At 45.1% G+C, this 20,172-nt stretch overlaps 2 protein-coding genes across 2 annotated transcripts; both read left to right on the forward strand.

The window, feature by feature from the left end:
• Positions 1–10,244: 10,244 nt before the first annotated feature.
• LOC307038911 (general transcription factor II-I repeat domain-containing protein 2A-like) lies at positions 10,245–11,852 on the forward strand (the record flags this gene model as incomplete). Its single annotated transcript, XM_079680585.1, has 2 exons — positions 10,245–11,742; positions 11,845–11,852. 2 exons carry the CDS (start codon positions 10,245–10,247, stop codon positions 11,850–11,852), a joined length of 1,506 nt encoding a protein of 501 aa, XP_079536711.1.
• A 2,427-nt stretch (positions 11,853–14,279) lies between these two features.
• LOC307042119 (interferon-induced GTP-binding protein Mx-like) lies at positions 14,280–19,889 on the forward strand. The gene is made up of 12 exons (XM_079685848.1): positions 14,280–14,852; positions 15,440–15,577; positions 15,702–15,856; positions 16,672–16,810; positions 16,898–17,096; positions 17,196–17,274; positions 17,352–17,474; positions 17,605–17,746; positions 17,821–17,979; positions 18,074–18,150; positions 18,234–18,524; positions 18,634–19,889. Exons 1-12 carry the CDS (start codon positions 14,666–14,668, stop codon positions 18,856–18,858), a joined length of 1,914 nt encoding a protein of 637 aa, XP_079541974.1. The 5' UTR covers positions 14,280–14,665; the 3' UTR covers positions 18,859–19,889.
• The last annotated feature ends 283 nt before the right edge of the window (positions 19,890–20,172 follow it).

A 20,172-nucleotide genomic window follows, 5' to 3' on the forward strand; every position in this document is an offset into this window, starting at 1 on the left:
GCAAGATAACTTCTCGGATTTCCGGTACTACGAAGCTGGTTCACTTTTTAGCGGGCTAGATCTCCATGGTGACTTATCCTGGAACCATAGACTGTATGGACTGGAACCTAGGTTGCGTTCCGATAATCCAAAAATCAGCTCCTAAATTCTAACCCTATCTCCTATTCCTTGACCTCTGAGTGAAACGTCACGGGGTTAAGGGATAGTGGATAGGATCATTCAAAAGGACTTAGGAGAAGAGACCGCGGTACTTTAGAGAATCCGAATGCACTTTCACTATCCAACGTATTTATGATGCGCCAGCGGACGTCATGAATGTGCGTCTGCTGCTGTGGGGAAACTATGGAAACTACAGTTTTCTATAGCGGACTACAACATGGATGTATAATAAGAAGGAGGGACTACTGTAAACTCATCTAGAGACTCTGCACCGTGCTCTGATGCTGTTGTTTTATGCTTTATGAACGTGGACAAAAGAGAATATTCTTCATGACCAAAGTTGGAATTGAAATAAAAAAGGAAAGTGAAACTTATGCTCGTCACCCTCTCACTCCAGTTCACATTAATACAAATGATCCCAATAAGTATGATTGTATGAACTGTGAAAAGATCTTAAAATCAATACAAATGTATTTATTATAAACGTTAGTCCTTAACATCTATCACTGTGTACATCACCATTCAAACATCTTTTAAAAGTTGAACAAACTCCACACAGCTCATTAAAGACTGAAATGTTGACTTTATTTGATCATTTCAGTAAAAACGAACGTTCATATTTCTCTTTTTGATTATAATACTGATGAACGTTCAGAACAAAGCACTTTGTCAACTTACCACATACGTTTTAAAATGCTTAAATTAAGTTAATAAGCACCGTAACGTTCATGATATAATTTCTCGGTCATAATTGGTTGTTTCCGTGAACGGCCGACTGTTGAGTGACGGCAAATGCTGCGGCTGCAATGCATTGTGGGGCAGCATTTGCTCCTCTCCTTTCGTCAAGGGAGGTCCAGTGGTTCCTAAGCTAAAGGAGGTTATAAAGGAAGTTTGAAACCTCCTTTCCTTTCATTTCATTTGGAGAATTGGAACGGTACTTAACATGGCTGACACTGACGTACTTCCGGGTCATTTCACTTGGTTAGGAAGGTTCCTGAACTAAATGGACTATTGGAACGCAACCCGAGTCTGTGCTCCGAAGCAGGATATGTTCCAGGATAAGCGATCAACTGTGTGGAGTTCTTCTTCTTCTTTGCTTGAATGGCGAATCGCTTCTACTTGGAGCATATATCGCCACCTACTGTTGATTTATTTAGTGTATAAACTGCCCGTATTGTTCATGTAGAACAGTGTTCACGTACATTAAGCCTGCACATTGATTTTATTTTTCATTGAATATAAGCGTTTCAATAAGGATACATCTATTACAGGTTGAGGTAGAAACTATGGTGGAACAACTGATAACAACAGTGTGCAGAGTTTAAAGCGATCAAGTCATATTACAGGATAAAGGAAATACAGTTTAAACTGCCGTTCCAGTTCAAATCACCGACTGTGTGAACGTGAAAATGAATACAATATCACCTCCCATCTTCAGAGCAATCTGACTATTATAACTATTATTATACTATTATGTTAAGAAAGCTTAATTAAATATCTGCCACAACATAAGTGACCGGATCAAAGTAACATTACGTAGCCTACAGTCCGCGGCACTATGAGTGCAGACGTCGATGTGTCCCATTATCATTCATATCACATCATATCACATGCATCATAATGTGTATCATATATTTCCTTATCTGAGTCAGCCGAGCCGTATCTGGCCGTGCAACACTCACAGTGTCACATACTGTATGCAGAAGTATTGTTTTAAGGAACACATTAAGTTGACGAAACACTCGAGTCAAATGTAGCCTAATTAAAGTCAGATCGTATCTTAGACGGGGCAGTGATATCATAATAATATCATAACTGTTAATGTACGCATTCAAACACGTTTTCTTTTACAAGCTGTATTCACCTTGCAGGTGCAGCTATGTTGCTTTTATCCTGGATAAAGTGTTTAAGTCATGGATGTTTAAAGTTTAACTTCTTCATATTTGTCTAATATTATAGTTGACTTTTCATTCATGAAGTATGACGCTGCGCTGTCAGTACGCTTCTCCATGTTTGTGATTGGTTGAAAGCTCCAGATACCACCCCTTTTATGTGAACGCGCACCTATATCCAATCATGAATGTGACACTTGTGGTGACTCTAGTTAACCATAATTAACTTTTGGGTCACAGTTCCTACACGGACCTTGTTTAGTATAACACCGGAGATTTAGGTTGCCAAGCTAGTGCTAGCAAGGCACTCTAACTTGACCCTCATCGCTGAGTACATGTCTGATATCACTATTGTTTGATGGAAAATAAAGAGTGGAAATCCATCTTAAATACTCTGCCTCCGACTCCTTCTTACCGGCACTACACTGGTGACCCTGCATTTTTCGAGATAGTCTCCGAAAAAAATGTGAACATGGCTGAACGAGATGTTTTCGTTAAGCTGCCAGAGTTTTGGGAGCATGCCGCAGAGGCATGGTTTGCACACGTGGAGGCTCACTTTGCTTGCAAGCATCTCCACGACGAAGAGCTGAGATATTACCATGTGGTGGCTTTGCTGGGGGTTTCTACTTCAGCCAGCTTAGTGGGTTTCATCGCAGCACCCCCACGCCTCGGCAAATACGAGGCTATCAAGGCTCTTCTCCTGAAGACATTTGGTTTATCGACGAGAGAAAGAGCCCGCCAAATTATGGACATTCAGGGCCTCGGAGATGGCAAGCCATCTCAGTTAATGGAGAAGATGCGAAGCCTGCTAGGAGAGGAAGATACCCAGATTTGTTCATGGAGATGTTTCTTCAACACTTACCTCCCGGGTCCAGACGGCGTTGGCCAACACACCCATCACGGAGCCCCGCGCGCTGGCCGGAGAAGCGGACCGTTTCTTCCTGGCTACGCGACAGTCTGGTGCGGAGGCGTTGGCTGTGGCGCACAGCGGCCCTTCGGCGGGCAAGAAAGCATGGCGGAGGCCGGACACAGCGGCGCCGAGTCGGCGAAGGGATACCGGTGAGTGCTTCTACCATGAACATTTCGGGACGATGGCAAACAGGTTCATCGCTCCATGCAGCTATAAGCCTCTGGGAAACGGGGGTGCCAACGCTCAGTAGTGGCTCTGAGTGTCGGCGGCACGGGCAGGCTCCTTTTCGTCAAAGACAGTGTTTCAGGGAACCTGTTTCTGTGCAACACGGGTGCGCAGCGGAGTGTGGTTCCCGCGTCGAGAGAAGACATCACTCGAGGCGGGCACGGCCAACGGCTAACAACGGCTAACGGCGGACCCATTCGCACGTACGGATTACGGCTTATGTGTTTGTGCATCGGTGGACAGCGTTTCAGCTGGGAGTTTGTAACAGCGGACATGTCTTTTCCTCTTCTTGGGGCGGACTTTTTGTGTGCTCATGGGCTGTTGGTGGACATTAAAAATAAGCGTTTAGTGGATGCCTTAACGTTTTCTTCTCTCGTCTGCACACTCGGCAGCGCAGCGTACGACGGGCTGTCGGGCTCGCTGTCGGGGGAGGACATTTTTCTCAGACTTTTGGCCGAGTTTCCTGATCTGTCGCTGCCCACTTTCTCCGCGCTCACCACCAAACATGGCGTGGAGCACCACGTCACCACCGAGGGGCCTCCATTCTACACCAGGGGCCGACGGTTGAACCCTTCTAAGCTAGCCGTAGTGAGGGCGGAATTCACAACCATGGAACGCCTGGGCATCGTCCGCCGCTCCAACAGCCCTTGGGCCTCTCCTCTGCACTTCGTTCCCAAGCCGAACGGCGGTTTCCGCCCGTGCGGGGATTACCGCCGACTCAACGATGCCACTACACCTGACCGCTACCCGATGCCGCACATACAGGACTTTTCAGCGCATCTGGCCGGCACGAAGGTTTTCTCCAAGGTGGGCCTGGTGTGTGGATACCACCAGGTGCCCGTGCACCCCCTGGACATTTCCAAAACGGCAGCAATAACGCCTTTTGGACTCTTTGAGTTCCTGCGGATGCCTTTTGGGCTCAAGAATGCCGCCCAGACGTTCCAGCGTCTGATGAATTCGGTGCTGCGGGACCTGCCGTTCGTGTTCGTGTACCTGGACGACATCCTCGTCGCCAGCGTTTCAGTGGAGGAGCACCTGTCTCACCTCCACGCCCTGTTCACACGGCTCAGCGAACATGGATTGATCATCAATCCTGCAAAGCGCCAGTTCGGGGTGTCTGACATTAACTTCCTCGGGCACCGCGTCACCAAGGACGGTGCAACACCCCTGCCGGCGAAGGTGGAGGCTGTTGCGGCTTTTCCTCGCCCGCTTACAGCCCGGTCGCTGCGTGAGTTCCTGGAGATGGTGACTTTCTATCACCGTTTCATCCCCCGGGCCGCCCACATCATGCGGCCATTGTATGAGGCTCTGAAAGGCAAGACCCCCGTTCAGGCGATCGACTGGACAGCAGAGGCGGAAGTCGCTTTCACTGAAGTTAAAACCGCGCTGGCTCAAGCGGCTTTGCTGGCACACCCTTCATCCACGGCTCCCATCTCCATCACTGCGGATGCTTCGGACTACGCAGCCGGCGCGGTGCACGAACATTGGCTGGACGGAGCTTGGCAACCGCTCGCCTTTTTCAGCAGGCAGCTGACGCTGGGGTAACGCAAGTACAGCGCTTTTGACCGGGAGCTCCTGGGTCTTTATTTGGCTGTGCGGCACTTCCGTTTTCTGTTGGAAGGCCGTGAGTTCACGGCGTTTGTAGACCACAAACCGCTCACCTTCACCATGTCAAAGGTGGCGGAGCCTTGGTCGGCACGTCAGCAGCGGCAGCTCTCCTACATTTCGGAGTTTACCACAGACATTAAACACGTGGCTGGCAAGTCGAACTTGGTGGCCGATTGCCTCTCCAGGGTCGTCATCGGAGCCGTCCAGCTGGGCCTGGATTATGCTCTTATGGCGGCGGACAAGGTCACCGACTCCGGCGTCCAGAGTCTGAAGACGGAGAGCGCTGGGCTGCGCCTTGAGGACGTGGTGTTCGGCGACGCGGGCATCACCCTTCTGAGCGACTTCTCTACGGGCCTGTCACGACCGGTCGTCCCAGCCAACTGGAGGCGTCCTGTTTTCGAGGCGGTGCACGGCTTGTCTCACCCTGGTGTTAAACCTTCGGTGCGCTTGGTGGCCGCGAAGTTTGTCTGGCATGGGCTGAAAAAGGATGTAAGAGCTTGGGCCGGGGGGTGCGTGGCTTGCCAACGCGCTAAGGTGCATCGCCACACGAAGGCCCCTTTGGAGCGGTTCCTAGTGCCAGAGAGGAGATTTGATCATGTTAACATCAACCTGTTAGGTCCGTTGCCCTCCTCTCAGGGTTTTTCCTACCTCCTCACCATGGTGGATAGGACGACCCGTTGGCCGGAGGCGGTTCCTCTTGTGTCGACTTCAGCCGCTGACGTGGCTAGGGCTTTTATTGCGATGTGGGTGTGTCGTTTTGGCACCCCATCAGACATTTCCTCGGACAGGGGCTCACAGTTCACTTCAGGGCTCTGGGGCTCGGTTGCAGACAGTTTGGGGGTCAAACTGCACAGGACTACCGCTTACCACCCCCAGGCTAACGGCCTCTGCGAGCGCTTCCATCGCTCTATGAAGGCGGCACTCAAGGCCGGCCTTACGGAGGGTAACTGGGTCGACAAGCTGCCCTGGGTGATGTTGGGCCTGAGGACCGCGCCTAAGGAGGATCTGCAGTGCTCCACGGCGGAGATGGCTTACGGTCAACCCCTGAGAGTCCCAGGGGAATTCATACCCAAGGCAGCAGTTCCTTGGTCTCCTACGGCTCAACAGGTTTTCCTGCAAGATGCGGCAGAGGCTTTCGTTCCGGTTCCGACTTCTCAGCACGGCGCGCCGGGGTCTCAGGTGCCAGCAGAGCTACGCTCGGCTGGGCACGTTTTCATCCGCCACGACGCGCACAGGGGCCCCCTACAGCCCCCTTACGATGGGCCTTTCCGGGTTTTGGAGCAGGGGGACAAGCACTTGGTGGTCGACATGGGTGGCAAGGCGGAGACCGTCTCGGTGGACCGGGTGAAGGCTGCTCATTTGGACTTGGAACAGCCGGTGGTGTTGGCCCGTCCGCCACGACGGGGTCGACCCCCGTCTTCGATTCCCGCTACAGGTTCGAGTCCTGTGGTCCCGGTTCTCACTTTGCCGGGAACGGCAGGTTCAGGAGTTGTTTTGCCTGCCCCCATACTCATGAGTAGAGGGGGTCGGCGTGTTGTTCCTCCCCGCCGCACGGACTTTGTTTATCTGTGAATTCTGGGGGGGCTTGTGTGGTGACTCTAGTTAACCATAATTCACTTTTGGGTCACAGTTCCTACACGGACCTTGTTTAGTGTAACACCGGAGATTTAGGTTGCCAAGCTAGAGCTAGCAAGGCACTCTAACTTGACCCTCATCGCTGAGTACATGTCTGATATCACTATTGTTTGATGGAAAATAAAGAGTGGAAATCCATCTTAAATACTCCGCCTCCGACTCCTTCTTACCGGCACTACACACTTTTATTTTGTAAGATAGCAAGGGGGGGGCATATTGTGATGACCAGGCCACCCTCAAACATCTTTCAGGGTATGGTTCTAGGACTGGTACCAATAAATGGAGCAAGTTTCATGTATTTTACACTTTTATTATGTAAGATAGCAAGGGGTGCATACAGGGCCGGCCCTCGGCATAGGCAGTACAGGCGAAGGCTAAAGGTCCAGATACACCGGCCCGAAATAGGCAGTAAATGGGAGTCGGGCCGAACATGAGCGTGGGCACGCCCTATTCGGAGTGGTGTGCGCTGCACCGTCGGCTCTTTTTTGCCGACCTGACGCCTTTTCTTGCCGATTCAACATGTTGAATCGGCGTCGGGAACACCACCGGAAGTCGGACAAAGGGATAACACTGATTGGCTGTTCAGCTAGCGAATCAGTGCATGAGAAGCGTTAACGGAAGTGAGGGAGGTAAACAAATGATTTCAAATGAAGATGGAACACACACGGACGGCTATTTCACCTCATCGGTTTATAGAGCTCCTGTTCGTTCATGTTTTCAATGGACGAGAGTGAAAATGGAAAGAAAAACGCTAATTGTTGTTTGTTTATATCACGGAGTCTGTTCTTCTTCTCTGTCTTCCGGTTGTTCCGGTTGTTGCCTCTTTTGAATGATGAATACACACTGCCGCCGCCTGCTGGTAAGGAGAGTTATTGCCACTCACGCATGCGCAGTTCATACGTGCTCGGCTCGGATTTGCGGTGTGTTCCAGTGCGCGAAGTCGGCAAATACGCAGGAGAGTCCGGCGACGCAACAGTCGGTGTCGGCGTCGGCGACTTCTCAGGTGAGTTGCCGGTGTATCTGGGCCTTAAGGGCGCATCAACCTAGTAACTTTTGAAGTACTGTTACTAGACTACAAAGCATTAGCCAAAAGCTCCTGCAGCAGAAACCTATCTGTTAGTGCTATAGCCACATTTAAGGAAGAGATTCCACCAATACTTAACTCGATAGCATGTCTGCATGTAGGGGAGGAAACTTATACAAAATGTACACCACCCCAAATTGATCATGTTGTTGATAGTGCTACAGATGCGCTGCGAATAAAATTAGACTCTGTTGCTCCTTTGAAAAAGAAGAAAATAAAACAACATAGATTAGCTCCATGGCATAATGCCGAAACCCGCAAAATAAAGCAAATGTCGAGACAACTTGAAAGGATATGGCGTTCCACTAAACTTGAAGAATCTCGTTTAATTTGGCATATTACTCTCAATGAATATAAGAAATCACTGCGTAAAGCGAGAGCAGCATACTACTCTTCATTAATAGATGAGAATAAGAATAATGCAAGATTTATTTTCAGCACTGTAGCCAGGCTGACAGAGAGCCACAGCTCGACTGAGCCTTCTATTCCCATAGCACTCAGTAGTAATGATTGTATGTGCTTTTTTAACGATAAAATTGTTACTCTTAGAAACAAAATCAATGACCTCTTGCCTTTGACCAGTATAGTGTTATCAACAGCTCCCGGAAACGTAAGTTCTAATATTACACTAGATAGTAAACTAGAATGCTTTTCAGCCATAAACCTTGAACAATTAAATTCAATGATTCTCTCTTCTAAACCATCAACGTGTATCTTAGACCCGATTCCAACTAAGCTGTTAAAAGAAGTTTTTCCATTAATTAGCACTTCTTTATTAAATATTATGAATATGTCTTTATTATCAGGCTATGTTCCACAATCATTCAAAGTAGCAGTGATAAAACCGCTTCTTAAAAAGCACAACCTCGATCCAGAGGTTTTAGCCAACTATAGACCTATTTCTAATCTTCCGTTCCTCTCAAAAATTCTTGAGAAAGCAGTCGCAAAACAGCTGTGTGATTACTTAAAAAACTATGATTTATTTGAAGATTTTCAGTCTGGCTTTAGAACACAACATAGCACAGAGACAGCTCTGGTTAAAGTCACAAATGACATTCTAATAGCCTCTGACAAGGGACTTGTCTCTATTCTTGTCTTGCTCGATCTTAGTGCTGCATTTGATACTATCGACCATGATATCCTATTGCAAAGACTAGAGCACTTAGTTGGCATACAGGGAACTGCTTTAGGCGGGTTTAGGTCCTATCTATCTGAACGCTCTCAGTTTGTACGTGTCAACGATGAATCTTCCATGCAAACCAAAGTTAGCCATGGAGTGCCACAGGGCTCAGTGCTTGGACCTATTTTGTTCACCCTATATATGCTTCCGTTAGGCAATATTATAAGGAATCATTCTGTAAACTTTCATTTTTATGCGGATGATACTCAACTATATTTATCAATCAAGCCTGATGAAATTAATCATCTAAATACAATTCAAGACTGCCTCAAGGACTTAAAAACGTGGATGACATTACATTTTTTGATGCTAAACACGACCAAAACTGAAGTTATTGTACTTGGCCCGAAGAATCTACGAAACAAATTATCTAAAGATATATTAACTATGGATGGCATTAATTTGGCCTCCAGTGAGACTGTAAGGAATCTTGGTGTTATATTTGATCAGGATTTATCCTTTAACACCCACATAAAATCAATTTCAAGGACCGCCTACTTCCATCTACGTAACATTGCAAAAATCAGGCATATCTTGCCTCAAAACGATGCAGAGAAACTAGTCCATGCATTTGTTACTTCAAGGCTGGATTATTGTAACTCCTTATTATCAGGGTGTACCAAGAAGTCAGTCAAGTCGCTTCAGCTGTTTCAAAATGCTGCAGCTCGTGTACTAACCAGAGTTAGGAAAAGGGACCACATTACTCCTGTTCTGGCTGCCTTACACTGGCTCCCTATAGAACACAGGATAGAATTTAAAATTCTTCTTCTCGCCTACAAAGCCCTTAATGGGCAGGCGCCTTCTTACCTTAAAGAACTCATTATACCCTATTGTCCTACTAGGGCATTGCGTTCCAAGAATGCAGGGTTGTTGGTTGTTCCTAGAGCAGAGGTGCCCAGTACGTCGACCCTGCGGTCGACCAGTCGACCAGTCGACCGCAGGGGCAATGCTGGTAGATCGCGAGTCATTCATAAAAACAAAAATCCAGCTCCGTTAAAATAGACAAAACAGGTTTTGACCCCTCCTCCCTTGGCCTCCCTGCCACTTAATTCAGGAGTTTACTTGATTGACAGAAAAAGCGACCTATCACTTTCCAGTCTGTTAAACCAGAATGCAAAGCGATACAAAATCAGTCAAGTGCCGGGAAAACTCAAATTAAGTTAAAGAAATAAACAAGATAAAAACAACAAAATGAGTGCGGGACCGAGGAAAAAGCTAAAAACATACCACTTCCATCCAGAATGGGAGGAAGAATATTTTTTTGTGATGTCACATTCAAAGGTTATTTGCCTTATTTGTAAAGCAAGTGTCGCTCTGCCAAAGAAAGCTAACGTGGAGAGGCATTATCGGAGTGTTCACAAGGCATATGACAGCGACTTCCCTCCGAGTAGCGAGTTAAGAAAGAGAAAGGTGAGGGAACTTAAATCACAATTAGCTGGACAGCAGTCACTTTTCTTAAAGCCGACATCCACCGCAAAGGCAGCCACTGAAGCATCTCTACGAGTGAGTCACGTTATAATCAAACACAAAAAATCCTTTCAAGATGGAGAGATGGTGAAAGAAGCCTTCGTAGAAGCAGCAGACGCCTTGTTTCGGGATTACGCAAACAAAACAGAAATAGTAAACGCTATCAAGGCCGTCCAATTATCACGGAGCACAGTCACACATCGCTGTGAAGTCATGGCTAAGGATTTGACCCAGCAACTCAGGAAGGACATAGAAGACTGCGAGTGCTTCTCACTCCAACTAGACGAGTCCACTGACGTGAGCGATACAGCGCAATTGTGCGTTTTTATCCGGATGGTGTTCACAGACATGACGGCGAAAGAGGAATTGCTGACAATTCTGCCAATGAAGGAACACACTCGGGGCGAGGACATTTTTCGGACATTTAAAAACTTTGTTGACAACACTAAACTCCCCATGTCTAAGTTGAGTTCCATCACAACGGATGGTGCGCCTGCGATGGTGGGCCGTTGTAATGGCTTCATCGCAAAATGCAGAGAGGATGACACATTCCCTGACTTTCTGAATTATCACTGCATCATACACCAGCACGCACTTTGTGCAAAAATGCTGAACATGAAAGAGGTCATGGATGTGTCACTTAAAGTGGCCTGTTCTATTCGGGCAAGACCTCTTCAAAGACGGCTGTTTCGTGCATATCTGGAGGATGCCGACTGTGTTCACACTGACCTCTTACTACACACCGACGTAAGATGGCTGAGCAGGGGCAATTTTCTCCAGAGATTTCGAGTGCTTCTACCGGAGATAAAGGAATTTCTCCATGGCACCAAGCTCGCGGAGTACGCACGTCTAGATGACGAGGAGTGGCTGTTAGATCTGGCGTTTTTAACAGACATTACACACATGTTAAATGAGCTGAACTTGGAGCTACAAGGGAAAGACAGAACTGTGGTTGACATGATCAGCTCAGTTAATGCCTTCAAACGAAGACTGCATCTGCTGTGTTCAAAGCTACAGCGCAAAGATTTGGCCAACTTCAAAAACATTGCCTCTGAGCTGGAGAAGCAAGGGAAGGACAGCGCGCTCCTTGACAGTGTGCGCTACACAGAGCAAGTCAATAACATTACATCTGACTTCGAGAAACGCTTCCGAGACTTCGCTTTGCTCGAGCCAATCGCCACATTCATGTGCTATCCGTTTAGTGAAGACCATGATATTGATTTGCTGGCCCAAAACATCGGAACAGTGTTTCATCTGAACCCGTCTGCGCTGGAGGATGAGATGTTGTCGCTGCAGGCCGACATTCAGTTAAAGGCGCGTGCCCATGCCGGACAGTTTTGGAACTTATTCAGGGTTGAAAAGTATCCAAACGTCAGAAAATGTGCCACCTCACTGACCTCACTCTTCGGCTCAACTTATTTATGCGAGTCAGCCTTCTCCCAAATGAAGATAGTGAAGTCGAAATACCGTTCCCAATTAACTGATGAACATTTGGAGGCCTGTCTGAGACTAGCCATCAGCAGTTACTGTCCTGATTATGCAACATTGACGGACTCCATTCAGTGCAAGTCATCAGAATATGGTAGGGACCCACCTAAATATATTGAATTGTGTTTTGCAGCATTATATCAGGACCATGGAGAGAGGTTTCTTACCCTGCTTGTTTTTATGTGTTTCTTAACAGGGAAATGAAGGGACAGTCAGCAAGAGAAGGAGAGAGAGAGAGAGAGAGAGAGAGAGAGGGAGAGAGAGATAGAGAAATAGAGAGAGGAGAGAGAGAGAAATAGAGAGAGAGATAGAGAAATAGAGAGAGAGAGATAGAGAAATAGAGAGAGAGAGAGACAAATAGAGAGATAGAGAAATAGAGAGAGAGATAGAGAAATAGAGAGAGAGAGAGGTTAACCTGCCTTTTTGTTTTATGTATTCATGTATTTGTTTCTGTTCAAGAACCCAAATAGAGTTGTTGTAGTTATCCCAAGTATAAATAAAACGTGTTATTCAGCCCCTTGCAATTTGGGATTTTATTTTTGGTTGGTAGACCTCCGTGAGCTGGTCATTTCAAAAGTAGCTCACCGGCCAAAAAAGTGTGGGCACCCCTGTCCTAGAGTCTCTAAAAGTACAATGGGAGCCAGAGCCTTTTCTTATCAAGCTCCACTTTTGTGGAATCAGCTTCCAGTTTGTGTTCGGACGGCAGACACCCTATCCGTTTTTAAGAGTGCGCTTAAGACCTTCCTTTTTGATAAAGCTTATAGTTAGGGCTGATTAGATTCAGCCCCTAGTTTTGCTGATATAGGCTTAGTTTGTCGGGGGACATCTTACTTATTCCTTCTCTCTGCCTATACCTGTGTACTCTCATGTTCCGATTAACCCAGCTTCCCCAAATGTCTTTCTTTTTGGTGTCTATATACGCCGGGATCCGGAGTCATGGATGATCCTGCGGTCCTGTGTCATGGATTGCGAGTCCTGGATCTTGAGTCGTGGCTGTGGTCCTGGATCATAAGTCCTGGATGGATATACTCGTGGATTCATCTTCCTATTATACACACATGCATTTCCAAACATTTGGACTACCTATGTTGCAAATGTATTATCTTTTCAATTTATACACGGCATCTATTGCACGTCTGTCCGTCCTGGGAGAGGGATCCCTCCTCTGTTGCTCTCCCTGAGGTTTCTCCCATTTTTCCCTCTAAACTGTGGGTTTTCTCTGGAAGTTTTTCCTTGTACGATGTGAGGGTCTAAGGACAGAGGGTGTCGTATTGTTATACTGATATTCTGTACAAACTGTGAAGTCCACTGAGACAAATGTAACATTTGTGATATTGGGCTATATAAATAAACATTGATTGATTGATTGATTGATTGAACCCATAGGGGGCGCCAAAAATTGGGGAGAAAAAAAAAAAAAAAAAAGTTAGAAATTTAAAAACAATATATTTTTTAATTTACATTTTTAAAACACAATTTCCCAATTTTGGATCAACAAAGTACATCTTATTATCTTATACTAATAGAACTACGCATATATTGCATACAGCGCCCATAAACTATAGCATACCCCCCCCAATTTTTTTTTTAATTGAACTGCCTGCCCCAGCCCCAGTAAAAACCAGAGGTTTATGTGAAATTGTTCTTTTTTTGAAATAATGGTTTTATTGTGCAATTATAAGTTTTAATTTTGTATTTGTCTTAATTTAAAATAAATCAAACTCCCAAAAAACATATACAGCTTCTGTGTGCTTTTATTAACATTGGAATTCACTGTGTAAGCGTCCGCGGGGGGGAGAGCTTTAGAGAGCTCTCTCCTGAAAGACTGAGCGGCTCTGATAACCTCAGCTCAGTGAGGCAAAGGCACACCTTTATATGATCATTATAGCTATAAAAAATAAGAGAATAGATGAAAAACAGGTATAAAATACTATATGACCTTAACAAAAAGTTGTTATTAATAAACAAAAATCCATAAAGAAAAAGAAAATCTGCTTACAGTTCTGTTTCATATGGGTGTTGAGAGATGTATCCATAGATCTCCTAATGTTGCTCTCAAAGGGCACCAGATTGATGCTTTTAACTTCAATATAAAAAAAAAAGTATTCCCGGGGGTGCATGCCCCCGGACCCCCCTAGAGGAGGTGAGGTCCCCCCTCACTTAAATCATGTTCCAATGGATAGGATACTAAATAGAGTTGCACACATCTTGTGTCCATATCTTTCTGTTTTCTTATGCCACAACCGTGCATGTGCGAGTCATAGTGAGTGTCTGCATTTGGGGGGGGGGGGGGATTTTAACCCCTAAAATCTTGCCTAGGGCAGCAAATTGGTCAGGGCCGGCCCTGGGTGCACAGCGTGGCAAAAAATATGCTGACAAAGACTATGTAACATAAACATATATTTTGATTATTAGATGACAACTATGTAAAATTAAACAATACATTTTAAAGCACGTTTATACAGACAGGACGTAACAATAATGATAAAAAGAAAGATTAAAAAAAACAAAAACTGGAAAGGAAGTGGCGAATGAATTTCGACACCACTACCATCAAATACGGAGCGAAAAGTTAAACCAGAATAATAAAGACTATATGAGCTACCACTAAACAACTCACAGTCTGAAAATGACCAATAATAAAAACCCTGAACGTTTACTTTTCGTTTTAAACATCGTTTTAAGGTGTAAACGTGTCATTTAGAAATGTGCGTTCCCGTGACAAGGTGTGCATTTCAGGACGGAGGTGCATAAGTTGACACAACATTGGCCGTCAGCGAACCGAGCCGGTCCGCCCCTGCTGCTGGTACAAGACAGGAAAAGACTTTGGGAAGAAATTAAACTCGGGCCAAGAAACGAAACCTACCCTTTCATTGCACAGGCCACCCGGCAGCTCGCATCCGACACACTCAAATCTCAGCATCCGACCTGCTGCTACTGCAGATTCAACCAAGAACACATCTTCAAAGAAATACAACCAAAAGCACTTTACTGGCAGGACAGAAGAAGTCATCATTATGAACACTCTGAACCAACAGTATGAGGAGAAGGTGCGTCCCTGCATCGACCTCATCGACTCTCTTCGCTCTCTGGGTGTAGAGAAGGACTTGGCTCTGCCTGCTATCGCCGTCATTGGAGACCAAAGCTCGGGGAAGAGCTCCGTGCTGGAGGCGCTGTCAGGGGTGGCTCTACCAAGAGGAAGTGGTACGTTAAATAAATAAAAATAAAACATTGATTTTCTTTCTTTCTCTCTCTCTCTTAGAAATTATGGATGCTTAGAAGTTGTGGCTTGTGCAGTGATTGGTGTTTGTCAATGGAGTAAATTAAACATAAAACTGGAAAGACATATTTCTGTTTTAACATGTTGTTCAATAGGCTAAAGTTGGCATGTCTTAATTTTCAACACGGAAATGGAGATTACAAAACCTGTATGGCTGGTTAATCAACCCATGTAGAAGAGGGCCCAAAGCCAAATTGTAGGCTACAAAAAGATTGCCACAAAAAAATAGAGCTTTACAAAATATAATATAGCTATAATACGTTGCACTTCAGGTCACCTTACATCACACAATATCTTTGTTATTGTTAGAAATCAGCAGAGCATGACCCATCATTCTTTTTAGTTAGACTTATGTATTATGCATGGGAGATATATTGGAGATGTAATATGAATACCACTTTTATAAAGATGATATCAGCAGTGTTGCCTGTTGCTTTTCTCCTCATTTCACCAATCACACTGGATTTCCCTTTTCTCTCTCATTATCATCCTTCTATCTTCATAAACTCAGGCATTGTGACAAGATGTCCTCTCGAACTGAAGATGAAGAGAAAGAAAGAAGGAGAGGAGTGGTACGGGAAGATAAGCTACCAGGACTTTGAGGAAGAAATAGACGACCCCGTAGATGTGGAGAAGAAGATCAGACAAGGTACGGTATACAGAGCTCCTAAATGTCACTACCAAAAACAGAGTATTGATGGAGCTGCTCCTTGTGGTTTCAGTGTTCAGCACCTCCATCCTGTAATCATTCAACATGCTTCCTCTCTCTCCAGCTCAGGATGAAATAGCTGGACTAGGGGTGGGGATCAGTGATGAACTCATCAGTCTGGAGATCGCCTCTCCTGATGTTCCCGACCTGACACTCATTGACCTGCCCGGCATCACCAGGGTGGCTGTAAAGGGACAGGATGCAAACATTGGAGACAAGGTATGATACCTTAGTGTCAATAAATCGATCAACATTTCTTTTTATAGCCCAATATCACAAGATACAAATTAGTGTCAGGGGGCTTTACGGTGTGTACAGCGTACAACTCTCAGTCCTAAGACCCTTGCATCGTACAAGAAACAAACTCCCAACGAAACCCCACAAATAAAGGGGAAGAAACTAAAGATACCTCTGGGAGAGAAAAAGAGAGGAGGGATCCCTCTCTCAGGGCGGACAGACATGCAATAGATTCAGTGTGTGTATGGATTAAACATAATACAATTAAGACATAGACAGCCTTAAAGATTAATAAGGATAATGTCAACTTCTATGAAAAAAGATCCAGGTGGAATTTAACGATCTTCCGGGCGTGTCTGAAAACAATAGGCAGGACAGGACCAGAGCAACAGGCCCAGCTATGACTCATGATTCAGACATAAACTTTAATACAGGCAACCTGCCAGGTGAGAGACACAAACAATCTGGGGATGATGCCGTGGATGCTTAATCAGCTTAAAGCTGATTATTCACTATTTGCTAGGCATTAAAATGAAGAAACAGTCCTATAATTGTCAAGGTTAGCTGTTGCCCCGTTTGATCTAATGTATTTAGCTATGGTATTTACATGAAGTCAACCAGACCATTACCTGATTCTGATCAGCTGTCTGGCATCCGGCCGAGCCGCTCCCATCATTCCAGCAGCCGGCGCTCTAACCACATCCCGCTGGCACAGTGCCTAATAAATGACAGATAAAAGAATATGAGCTCTACGTTTAAAAAATAACTTAATGTATAATCTGAATTATCACTTTCAGATAAAGAGCATGATCCAGAAGTTCATCAGAAGACAAGAAACCATCAGCTTGGTGGTTGTCCCCTGCAATGTGGACATCGCAACCACAGAAGCTTTGAAGATGGCCCAGGAAGTGGATCCTGAAGGAGAGAGGACTCTGGGTAAAGAGAACTGATTATAGAAAATCAACTCCTTGGACAGGTTACTTTACTTTTAGATCACTGTCTATGTGTCTCTATCTTTCTCAGGTATCTTGACCAAGCCTGACCTGGTGGACAGAGGCACGGAGGAGAACGTTGTGGAAATTGTCAATAATGAAGTCATCCACCTGAAGAAAGGCTACATGATCGTCAAGTGCCGAGGTCAGAAGGAGATCGCAGAGAAAGTGTCTCTTACTGAAGCGATAGAGAGAGAGAAAACCTTCTTCAGTGATCATGCGTTTTTCCAGTAAGTTCATACTTTTTGGGTAATTTTAACAAATATCCTCATTGTTCACTGTGATTTGTAATATGACATGTACTCAGTAGTCTTTTATTCTTGTTGTAGCTCTCTCTATAATGAAGGCCATGCTACTATTCCCAAACTGGCTGAGAAACTCACATTGGAGCTGGTGCATCACATTGAGGTAACTTCTTACTCCAAAATGACTTATGGTATTTCTGCTTATTTTATATGTTAAAGTTTATTATGTGTGATGTGTAGAAATCTCTTCCTCGACTGGAAGAGCAAATAGAGGAGAAACTAGCAGAGACTCAGGCACAGCTGGAGAGATATGGCAACGGCCCCCCGTCAGACACTGCCGAAAGAATCTACTACCTCCTTGATGTGAGCTCCCAAACTCTGCATTACATCCACTTGGTTACTCAAGACATATACAGTACTCACCATCATGTATGCATTTCAAATTAACACAAATCCCCTGTAAACTGTTTCTGCTGTCATGTGTGTGCTGCAGAAAGTGACTGCATTCACTCACGATGCCATCAACCTGACTACAGGAGAGGAACTCAAGTCTGGAGACAGGTTCAATGTCTTCTCCATGCTCAGAAATGAGTTTGGGAAGTGGAACAACTACCTGCTCCAATCAGGAGAAAAGTGTGAGTGTGTCATTTAGATCTGGTCTACAGTTGAGCAGCATCAGGAGTCTGAAATGTCCGTTTGTTTTTTCCAGTTAACAAAAAGATTGAGAAAGAGGTGGAGGAATACGAAGCGAAATATCGTGGAAGAGAACTGCCGGGCTTCATCAACTACAAGACCTTTGAGACCATGGTCAAGGACCAGATCAAACAGCTGGAGGAGCCCGCTGTGAAAAAACTCAAGGATGTTGGAGGTAAATGGTTGCATGAATTCCAGTAACAGCTTTCACCATTTCCAACAAGTTTCCATTCTTCAAAGCTGCTGTGACTTCTTGTTTTTTCCTCCAGATGTTGTTAGGAAGGTGTTCATACAGCTTGCTCAGAGCAGCTTCATTGGATATCCTAACCTGGTCAAAATAGCCAAGGTAGCCATCTTCTATGAACCTCTTAAAACTTGATACGCATCATCATTTTGATTTGCAGACTGACTGGAATCTTATTTTTTCAGGCAAAGATCGAAGCCATCAAGCAAGAAAAAGAGTCCGCTGCTGAATCCATGCTGAGAACTCAGTTCAAGATGGAGCTGATCGTTTACTCTCAGGACAGGACCTACAGCAGCAGTTTGAGTGAGTGCAAGAGAGAGGAAGAGGAGGACCTCCATGTGGCCTTTGAGGACTCTGAGGAGGATGAGGAATACAGAGAGAATAATGAAAATCATCAAGAAAGGAGTTTGGTGTTCAGCACTGATAATGATGCTACACTTAAGGAACTGATGCTGCACCTTAAATCGTATTACAAAGTAAGTTTTAATATAGAGATGATTCATGAACAAAAGCACACATACAGCAGGGATTAGACCCCAGATGTACCCCGTTTTCTCAAACCTCCCTTTCTTTTTCCTTCTTCAGATTGCCAGCCAGCGTCTGGCTGACCAGATCCCACTGGTGATCCGCTACCAGATGTTGCAGGAGTCTGCCGTTGCCCTGGAGAGGGAGATGCTGCTGATGATCCAAGATAGGGAGAATTTGGAGCTATACCTGAGGGAGGATTGCGACATTGGCACGCAGAGGGCCGGTTTGCAGAGTCGCCTTAAACGCCTCATGAAGGCTCGCACATACTTGGTGGAGTTCTAGAGGGGGGCAAGCTCTCAACTATCGATATGAGTCTACTGAACCTCTGTTTAATATAAAATATACTGCTCTTGTTGTTGTAGGATTGATATTCTATTTTATTTTTTTTACCCTGTCCAGTGAAGAATTGACACATTTGCTTTAAATATAAAGTCAGAGCAGGTCAATGTCCTACGTCGGTAGGGAGTCTTTTAAATGTAGTGTTGTTGGGGAAATATGTTCTTAGGCCCACACCTTTGACCCAGTTTGCCTGCAACCTTGGCTGCTGTGTTCACAGGGTTTTGTCTCCCTATTCCTGCCTTTTGGCGTCAGCTGATAGAGGTCTTATAGTGCTTTATCTTGTTATGCACAATGTTGATTATTCTCTCAGAACTAGCTAAATACATGGGTCTGGGGAAGAGTTCTTCAGAATTGGTTTGGCAACCGCTGTGTCAACTCGCGGCACAGCACATGTCTGGTGAATTCTCCGGCCGAAGCTTCAAATAAACCATCGGTGTTTGCCCTCAAAGTTCCTGCTCTCCCCGTGTCTCTCTGACGGCCCGTCCACACTACAGCTTCGACAGCTTCAAAACCGGTTTCCAACGCGTCTGCCCATTCACTTTGAATGGGGTGACGTCACGTTGCCTTGCTTTTCGCCGAACTGAATTGTGGGTAGCAGAGCGGAGCTTTCCTGGCGTTTCAGGCTGCAAAAGTTGAGCAATGTTCAACTTTTGAAGCTTCTGAAGCTTTCAGTGGAAGCGTCAACCAATCAAATCATATGCCAGTACAAGCTCTAGCCAATCAAACTACTGCTTGTGTGTCAGGGGCGGGAGATTCATGTTATTGGTTGTTGGTCGAGCTTCAGACACCCCCGCCGGCAAGCTTTTTTTGAAGCTGTAGTGTGGACGGGCCGTGAGTCTCGTCTCCATTGCTTCAGAAGTTTCCATCACAAGTGTAATATGTACTCCTATTGCCCATTTTGTTTGTAATGTGCATATAACATTTGTTATAATTCAAACATATTTGTTTAAATAAAATAAAGAATTTGACTTGAATTGATTGTTTGTGTAATTTGGCTATTCCAAACTGCTTTCAAAGGTGAATCTACTACTTACAAATCTTTTCTACTGTAAAATTAAAACTCTATTTTCTCACTTAAAGATTAGGAATTCTTAACGTGAACAATTTGCAACTTTAAGGGCTTTCATGCAACTACTTTACTACCCTGCAATATAGAAAACAATAATAACAAACAGGACAGTGAATATTTTTTCTACGGGTCTAATAAACCACACTTTTTAGTTTGCCTTATTGAAGCGGCCTGGTGTTGTCTTCCAA

This window comes from Notothenia rossii (genome assembly GCF_949606895.1).
Source record: "Notothenia rossii genome assembly, chromosome: 5".
Lineage (NCBI taxonomy): Eukaryota > Metazoa > Chordata > Actinopteri > Perciformes > Nototheniidae > Notothenia > Notothenia rossii.

What these genes read in the sequence shown, in the direction of transcription:
- LOC307042119 (XM_079685848.1), top strand. Translation starts at nt 14,666, where the DNA reads ATGAACACTCTGAACCAACAGTATGAGGAGAAGGTGCGTCCCTGCATC. An exon ending in AGTGATCATGCGTTTTTCCA is followed by an intron (nt 17,097 to 17,195) that starts GTAAGTTCATAC and finishes TTCTTGTTGTAG; the next exon opens with CTCTCTCTATAATGAAGGCC. An exon ending in GAATCTACTACCTCCTTGAT is followed by an intron (nt 17,475 to 17,604) that starts GTGAGCTCCCAA and finishes TGTGTGCTGCAG; the next exon opens with AAAGTGACTGCATTCACTCA.